The 9,640-nt window shown below is 35.9% G+C and overlaps 1 protein-coding gene across 1 annotated transcript; it reads right to left on the reverse strand.

Annotated features, from left to right (window-relative positions):
* Positions 1 to 944: 944 nt before the first annotated feature.
* On the reverse strand, positions 945 to 9,215 carry LOC143021224 (zinc finger HIT domain-containing protein 3). Its single transcript, XM_076178589.1, has 3 exons — positions 8,987 to 9,215; positions 3,197 to 3,345; positions 945 to 1,275 (listed from the first exon to the last, which is right to left on the reverse strand). The coding sequence occupies exons 1-3, from the start codon at positions 9,049 to 9,051 to the stop codon at positions 1,082 to 1,084; spliced, it is 408 nt and encodes a 135-aa protein (XP_076034704.1). The 5' UTR covers positions 9,052 to 9,215; the 3' UTR covers positions 945 to 1,081.
* Positions 9,216 to 9,640: the final 425 nt, after the last annotated feature.

The following is a 9,640-nucleotide window of genomic DNA, read 5'->3' on the forward strand; positions in this document are numbered from 1 at the left end:
ATTTCTTTCCAAAACATCTTTTTATTACTTTTAAAATTTTCTGTCATACTCTTACCCCACTTCACATCTGCTCCTCTTTGCCTCCTTTACCTTTTTCTTTACTTCTCTTTTCTTTTCTTTGTACGTCTCATATGACTCCCTCGTTCTATTTTGTAACCAATCTGTGTAAGCTCGCTTCTTCTCTTCTACAACCTTCTTCATTTCCTCATCCCACCATTCACTACCCTTCCTTCTATTTCCTCCTGTCCTTCTTGTTCCACACACCATCTTTGCACACTTTGTGACTCCCTCCTTGAACCATCCCCATTCTTCCTCCACACCTACCTCTACTCTATCCTTCACTCCCTCCCACTCCTCCTTCAGCTTCTTGTACTCCTTCTCCTTTTCCTCTTCATTTAAAGAGTTCACTCTAAGCACCTCCCTACCTTTTGTCCCTTTCCTCTTTCTCCATCTGTCCTCCACCCTAATACAAATACATACACAATTTCATATTAGATATCAAAGTGAATTGGATTACATTCCTTTAATCTCTTCCATACGATGATGCCTACTCAGGCATCATGAAGTGTGAGTGGGTATACAAGAATGTTGATGTCAGCATCTTAATTATGTTTTGTGGTTGTGGCCGAGTTAACCCCGACTTCTTTGAACTGGCTTGATTGTGTTTTCCGTGTTTATTATTACTCAGTGAAAGAGAATGGGTAATACAGCAGTGACTTTATATTTCAAAACATGAGTATTGTGATGCATCATTGTACATAAAGTATTCGATGTTGTTTGCGAGAATTTGACTTGTATTGAAGAGGATAACAACCTCCTGCCCCATATTTTCAAAATAATTCTGTTAAAGTATTAAATACATCTAATAAGGACATGAATACAAACTTTTTCTTCCTGAAATTTTGTGCAAAAATAGTTTACAATCTTTCATACATCCAAGCTGGTTTCTGTAACTCTTCATACATACACAGTAAATAAAAACATTCCAATAAAAATATGTGGATGAGAATTAGAAAAAAGGTGATTACCACTATAGTCATTTAAATTTTCATAGAGTAATATTAGCTGCACTGTACACTAATTAATCCATTGATGAATCTGAATCATTTTCTTGTGGATCAACAATGCTAAGACAAACATCAACAAACTGAGTGAAAATTGGTTCCATCATTGCTGCCTGTATGTGCTTCTCCACTTTTTCACTGCTGTCCACTTGCACCAAGATGTCTCTCAAATGTGGATTTGTTAACATGGAACAAAGGTGTGTAGACTCCTCTGTGGAAGTAAACAGGAAAGCATGTTTACTAAGCAGTGTATGCTGGCATATATTTATATGATTCAGGAATGTGTCAGTCAACAGTAGGCACTGGGAATCAAGTCTTAGTAATGACAAATGGTATTAAAACCACAAACATCAGTGCCATACAGATAAGAATAGAGGTTAACCAACCAAAGTAATGAAGAATTATTAAGCTTTATGCATGGGGGCAGAGAGGGGGGGTCGCCGATTTAATGAAGCGGCCTTGCTGTGGATGTGCTGTATCTTGTGACACTACTTCTGACCCAGGGCAGTGGACAAGGTGCAGGGATGACCCGTTATCCAGGAGGTGCTAAAATGAGAGGGAGGGTGGAGGGGTGCGGAGTGTATTCAGGGATGGAATGGGTGGGAATGATTTTATGCCTTTTCCTTTTTGGCTACCTCCCTTGTAAGGGGGAAAAAGCCTTGGTATATGTATGTATGTATGTATGTATTAAGCTACAGAAAACACTTAAAAAATTACTCATTTCAATGGTGACATAGAATTAATTAAAGCCAACATGTGATGTTTTTTATTATTAACCTGAATACAATGATGTCTATGTATGCATAATGAGCCAAGAGTGGGGTATATGAGGCTGGTGGCATCAGCTTCCTGATTATATTTATTTTGTAGTTGTTGTTGAGTGGCCCCCGAATTCTGTGAACTGGCTTGATCACGTTTTCTGTGACATTATATTTATTAAGGGTGAAAGAGAATAATGGAAGTAACTTTACATTTTGTAATGTACATGTGATGCATCATCATACATCAGGCAACCTGATGTGTGCGTGAATATTTGACTTGTATTGACGAGATTAAACAGTAAACCTGGACTGAAGAAAGTTTTCATTCCCCTCTTACTAATTGGGCATTAACAAAAACAACTATAAAATAGACCACCACAATGAAGGGGCTCACTCATGGTGTCTTGTAACTTGTATAAATTTCTCCCTCTTCCATTGTTAAAACAATATCCATACAATTGACCTAGCAACAGACTCCAGTTCCGCCCCAGATGCAACTACATGAAAAACAGAGACCCCCTTATATTATGATGCCCTGTGGTTGTCTTTTCCAGACACTGATATACCTACCAAAGACCTGTTTCCCTTTATAAGGGGGTGACCAAGTTAAAGCACACACCTATCCAACAGCCATCAAAAACCCACTTGTCATCATCCCATCTTAAAAATTCATAAATGAGATCATTATGTCTATTGCAATACCATTCCTTTCAAAGGCAATGCAGCAAGACACAGCACTTTCACAGCAGGGCCTGACAGCTGGAACTGAGTTAAGGGGTTATCACACTGGGCTTCCATGGGCTTCACCAGCACCAACAGTTGGGACTTCATTTCCCAACATATAGAGCAAAGCCAAATGATGAACTAAGAGATTGTAAGCCTATACAAATGTTAGAAATACTGATGAAATGTTCTCAAAGAGGCCTAGATTTCTGTAAGTGAAGTCATATTCTAGCTATTCAAATGGTAGGATACAGGAGGACAAATGGCCTAGTGTGATGACCCCTTTAATCTTGTCAACACAAGTTGTTGGACCCTGCTGTAAATGTATAGTGTCTTGCTGCATTGCCCTTTCCAGACAGTGACACAAATATCAAATCAATGGGTGATATGAATTAAATTTATGGCCATGACTGGTTTTCTTGTAGGAAGGGGGGTATGAAGGAGTGACCATGAATGAAATGGATGAATGGGATGAAGATAGCTTTGGGTATACATGGCATATATTTCAAACAAGGAAGACAGAATACAAGTCAGGAATGAATGTACAAGATTGTGAACAGATAAAAAGTTTATGACAATGTGTTTTATTAGAAAAACAGATTAATAAATTAATAAAATTATACAAATAATATAATCAAATATACTCACTCAATTTCTCAAGCATTTGTGGGAGAACTGTGTCATCTGTGGGAAAGAGAAGATCCTGCAGCTTTGGATAGGATACATCTATCTCCTGGACTTCTCCTGGATGGTCACACACTGTGCATACATGTTCTTTATAACATGGCCCAGAACAACTGTAAAATCAAATAATGTGTTAGTTTTGGAAATTTTATGACAAGTGATAGGTGTAAGTAGAATAAATTGACTTGGCTCTAAAATGGTGCTTCCTTCCTCATTCTATCATACATAACAACATATTCCTCTGCTGCACTTACTAACTAGTTATTTGTACCATTAAAAAAATAACAATAATGAATAAATAAAAATAAATCAATCAACTAATAAAATAATAAAGATTAAATATAATAAAATCAGCAAAGGGGAATGTACAGGTACAACCACTATCAGTGTTGTAACCATAAAATAGTGGAAGTTACAACCATCACTAAGTAAGGATTCCTTTTACTGTTGTACCAAGATAATGTACAATATTCAGCCAGTGTGGCAGGTTATAACAGAGAAGCCATACTAACATTACACCATATTAAAGTAACCTTCTTCTTCCCCTCCTACACATGCTTTCTGACACTTAAAAAACTAAGAAACACACACCCTAACCTAAAGCATGATTCTAACCACCTAAGAACTTCAGTAGTCTCATTATTTCAGAATTCATCTATTAATGAAATGAAGGACAGCACTAATGTATGGCCTCTTTACTGCCAGAAGTATTGGCTAGCATATTTCCATGGAACTAGAAATGGCCAAACCTTATTTCATGGTTCTTCAGCCTTTGAATGACACTGAGATGCAAGGGAGTAGGGAGTGGTTATGTGTGAACAATATTTTGACAGCCTGAAGGGATTTCTCTCTGTATTCTTTTTCTGCATGAGGGGGGTCACTGATTAAGTGAAGCAGCCTTGCTGAGGATTTACTGTCTTACTGTATTGCTTCTGACCCAGGGCACTGGGTAAGATACAGGTGTGACCAGTCACCCATGAGGAGCCAAGATGAGGGGGAGGAAAGGATGGTGGATGGGAGTGGGTACATCCCTTTTCACTTGGTTATCTCACGTATGAGGGGGAACCCCCTTGGTTTGGTAAGGGCACAAAATTGAAAAAAAAAAAAAAAAAAATCCTGTTGCATATGAAAGACCAATTCATTAGAAACAATTTTTTTTTAATAGCTTGAAAAATAAGGGAGATGCAATTTTTAGGATTATTTTTCTATTCTGATTTTTTGGCGAGATTTTACCATAAAGTGTAAGAATTAAGGTTGGTAATTTGTAAAGATTTTGGTAAAGAAATACACGAACTCTAAACCACTGGTCCAATTTTATTGAAATTTTGAATAATTGAATTTTATGGGTCAACAAATCACCTGAATGTGTCAAAAACAATGTGGAACATTTCTATCATACCAAATTTGCCTTTTCATGACAACTATCAAGTTGTCAATTTAGATGATCATCAGTAAAACCAAAACTACTGCCCCAAATGACATACAACTTGGCATGTGAAGGTTTTATGGGTCAACAAATCACCTGAGCATGTCAAAAATAATGTAGGACCTTCCTTTTATACTATTCTTACTAACACCTTTCATGTTGCCAAGGCAACTATTGTCAGTTTAGAGATAATCACCCAAAAAATCCAAACCCCTGGCCCAATTGACATGCAACTTGGCATATGAAGGTTTTGTGGGTCAACAAATCACCTGAGCATGTCAAAAACAATGCAGGATCTTCCTTTTATACTATTCTTACTAACACCTATCATATTACCATGGCAACTATTAGAAAAAGTACAATGGCGAGCCACAAAACTGATTCAAAATATAAAATAAATCATACGAAAATCGACTAGAACATATGAATCTGTTTTCCCTAAAAAAGTGTAGACTTAGAGGTGACTTGATACAGGTCTTTAAGATTCTAAAGGGAATTGATAACATCAAATGTGACAAAAGTTTCACACAGAATGATAATCCAACAAGAAACATTGGTCTCAAACTGTCAGGGAATAGATTTAATTTGGAAGTGGGTAGAAACAACTTCGCCAACTGTGTAGTTAATGAATGGAATAAACTTCCTGCAGAGGCAATACAATGTAGTTCAGTTTGAAGCTTTAAGAATCATTTAGATAAGCACCTAAGCAAGATGCTGTAATGACTGTCATTTATTTTATATTATTTATTTGTTTTGTTATCATTTGTCTGTTTATTATTATTTGCTTGATTCTCATTTGTTATTAGTTATATGTGAATTTATTATTATTTACTATTTACCTGTTTGTTTATTATTTAACTATACCTATGCATTTATTTATTATTATTTACTTTATTATAGTTTTTATTTATTCATTTAATTATTTATCATTATTATAATTTTTTTTGCATCCGACCTTGATAAGGACCAAAAAGTCTCCTGTTGGCATGCTCCACCTTTGTAATCCTTTGTAATTTAAGATAGTCATCAATAAAATCCAAACCCCTGGCCCAATTGACATGCAACTTGGCATGTGAAGGTTTTATGGGTCAACAAATCACCTGAGCATGTCAAAAACAATGTAGGACCTTCCTTTTATACTATTCTTACTAACACCTTTCATGTTGCCATGGCAACTATTGTCAGTTTAGAGATAATCATCCATAAAATCCAAACCCCTGGCCCATTTGACATGCAACTTGTCATGCAAAGATTTTATGGGTCAACAAATCACCTGAGCATGTCAAAAACAATGTAGGACCTTCCTTTTATACTATTCTTACTAACACCTATCATGTTGCCATGGCAACTATTGTCAAGTTAGAGATAATCATCCATAAAATCCAAACCGCTGCCCCAATTGACATGCAATTTGGCATGTGAAAGTTTTATGGGGCAAAAAATTACCTGAGCATGTAAAAAACAATGTGAGACATCTGCATCATACCAAATTTGCATTTTCATGGCAACAATTAAGTTGTCAATTTAGAGATAATCATCAATAAAATCCAAACTGCTGCCCCAATTGACATGCAACTTGGCATGTGAAGGTTTTATGGGTCAACAAATCACCTGAGCATGTCAAAAACAATGCAGGACCTTCCTTTTATACTATTCTTACTAACACCTATCATGTTGCCATGGCAACTATTGTCAATTTAGAGATAATCATCCATAAAATCCAAACCCCTGGCCCAACTGACATACAACTTGGCATGTGAAGGTTTTGTGGGTCAACAAATCCCCTGAGCTTGTCAAAAACAATGTAGGACCTTCCTTTATACTATTCTTACTAACACCTATCATGTAACATGTTCCATCAATGTAATGTATGTGCAATGTAATGTATGCACAGCTAAAAGAACTCTACCATCACATTAAAAAGTGCATATATAGGAGCCTTAGCCCTTACCCTTAGATTGCCTCTTGGTATACTAACCAGTCAGTACTGCAACTATCCTAAGACCTAACTTAAATTTATGTTGAAATCAGTGAATTATCTTTTACACCAATTTACAGAAATAAAAAAGGAATACAGTCTTTTTATTTCAAAGGATTTATTCTGTTTAATCATGTTATCTATAATCATGACAATCTGAGTAAACAGCCTTATTTCAACAGCTCATATCTACTATCATCATGAAACCAAGAAGAAAATTTAAGTCTAGCCTCCAGAATTCTACTAGTCTTGATTCTTCTCATGGTCATGGACATGGTCCATGACATGGAATACTGACCATATCATTAACAGTTATTTCATATACTTGCTATCATAGCCATAGCCTGCTATGTAATAGGCATAGCATAGCCTGTCCATCTTAAATTCATACCATAACAATGTAAGTATTATTTGTGAACAACACCTTCTACGACTACTACGTGTAGTATCTATGACATATCATGTGTTAAACACAACTAAGTACCAGAGAACATGCCTACATGTTATGCGTTAAAGCACAGCTGTCTCATTACCAACGATCTTAAAGTTGTTCGTTTCCGAGAGAGAGAGACAGAGAAAAAAAGAATATTACATTAAAATATTCATATACAGGTGCCTTATCTTTGGATTTTTACTTCAAAAACTAATTTGCAATGGCCAATAGCCAAATTTACATTTAAATTGATTTTTTTTTTTTTTTTTGCTTTTGAAGAAATGGGAATACACTTGCAGAGCAGAAAGACAATTTGATAATTCTGCACATGCACTGAATGCTACAAGCATTCAAATTGATGCATACCCATTTGAATGGGTTGCAAAAGATGGCGGTGTAAACATTACATCCACAATGGTGGCGCTGCCCGCAGATTTGCATGTACAGTACCTACTTTGACATATAGATTTTTCAGTCAATTATAATTGGTAAATCTTTAGTTTCGACCATGGGAGGAATATAGCAATAGAAAATTAAATATTAATTTTGTAAATTAAAATGTATCAACGTAATATGCAATTTTGTGTGCGGAAATGAAAATAAAAATACCTTGCTACAAACTAAATATGCTAATGAACGAAGTCGGTAGCATAGGATCGGGACGCCATGTTTGTTATGGTAGGTGCAGACGTCGAAGAAATGAAAGGATGATAAATTCATCTAAGGTAAGGTAAACTAAACTAAACTAACCCAACCTAACCTAACCTAACCTGTAAATCTTTAGTTTTGACCATGGGAGGAATATAGCAATAGAAAATTAAATATTAATTTGTATACTCCGCAAGCTGAGAGAGTGGTTGAAAACCCCGCCAACGTCTCTCACGACGACGACGACTACGAGCCGGATGACATCTAATTTGCAGGTAATGATTTATTAAACACAGGTTAGGTTAGTTTAGTTTAACTTAGACGAATTTATCCTTTCATTTCTTCGACGTCAGCATCTACCATAACAAACATGGCGTACCATTCGTCGTACACGACTTCGTTACTAAAGAAATCTGTTTTAGCACCTTTTTTGTTTTTCATTTCCGCACACAAAATTGCATATTACGTTGATACATTTTAATTTACAAAATTAATATTTAATTTTCTATTGCTATATTCCTCCCATGGTCGAAACTAAAGATTTACCTTATAATTGTATACAATATTGAGGAAAGTCATGTTTTCCAATGTATGATGATGTGCTGACAAACTTTAGTTCAATAGATTCTATTGACTTAAGGGGTTATCACACTGGGCTTCACCAGCACCATTTGAAAGTTTGAGTAAAAACAACTTCGGTTACAATATTTTATTACTTAACCTCCAAATAGCAAATTATCTTTCCATCATATATACCAAAGCTGAATCATTGAATGATGAATTAAGAGGCTGTAAACTGATATGAATGTTAGACATACATACTGTTGAAATGTTCTTAAATAATCTAAATTTCTGTAAGAGAAGTCATATTCTAGTTATTCAATTTGAGGTTGGAGGTAGGATGTGGGAGGAAAAATTGCCTAGGGCTAGGCCCTAGTGTGATAATCATAATCCCTTTTAGATCATTTGAAATCAGGGAGTGACAGTGCTGCTTTCATCCTGATTTCCCTAGACAAATTTGCACCTCACTTCACTTACAAGAAAATAAAAAAAAGTTATAGAAGAGATCTGAAAAAAAAAGTTTTCCAGCGGCAAACTGGACGAAAACATAGTGTGCGCAAAAACCATTCATGAATTTAAGAGCAAACTAGACACTGCGATATACAAAGGCGGGACACCACAAGCGTAGCTCCCCTTTCCGTAAAATACAACCAGGTAAATACATTATGATTATGATTATCTGATCTGCATGGATTTGGCTTTACTTACTATCTAGTTTTGCACTTCGGACATCTGTATTTTGACTCAGTGATATTGCACACTACACATAACATATTGAATGTCTGATCTTCGTATATGGTATATAAATATATTTTTACTGTGTGAACATTTATGTATTTGATACACTTTCTTATCTAGTGATACACTCAACACCATGCGTGTTTATCTGGATTTGTTTACATCTTCACTTAAATGTTCAGACATGACTGCGTTCGAAAACGTCGACTCGAGGCGAGAGATTTTTGTGAGCAGTAAAACTAGCCAGATGCCAGAGCCATGGAATGTATGGATAAAGATACTATAATGTTAAAATATCGCGGGAAAAACGTGACGTCATCCAAAATGTAGTGGGAAGATATTCGAAAATCAGTAATAAATGTACCAGATCGATGAGACGGAAATTTTATTTTTGCGATAGTGAGTTCCTGATAAGCTCAATCTCCAGTCGGATACTTAAGCGTATCTGTAGTAGGTAGCTCTCCAGGGGTCACCAAATGTAGTAGGGGTGTTACTACTACATGATGTGTGAAGTCATCCATGAGAAATGGATCAGAGAAAGTAAGTTTCTCTTTAGACTTGTATTTGATTTGCCCGTCCGCCATGACATACATAATACACGATGCATACATTAATGTTCTGTAC

The sequence above is a fragment of the Oratosquilla oratoria genome, chromosome 41 (assembly GCF_046742065.1).
Source record: "Oratosquilla oratoria isolate Oo_2021 chromosome 41, ASM4674206v1, whole genome shotgun sequence".
Classification (NCBI taxonomy): domain Eukaryota; kingdom Metazoa; phylum Arthropoda; class Malacostraca; order Stomatopoda; family Squillidae; genus Oratosquilla; species Oratosquilla oratoria.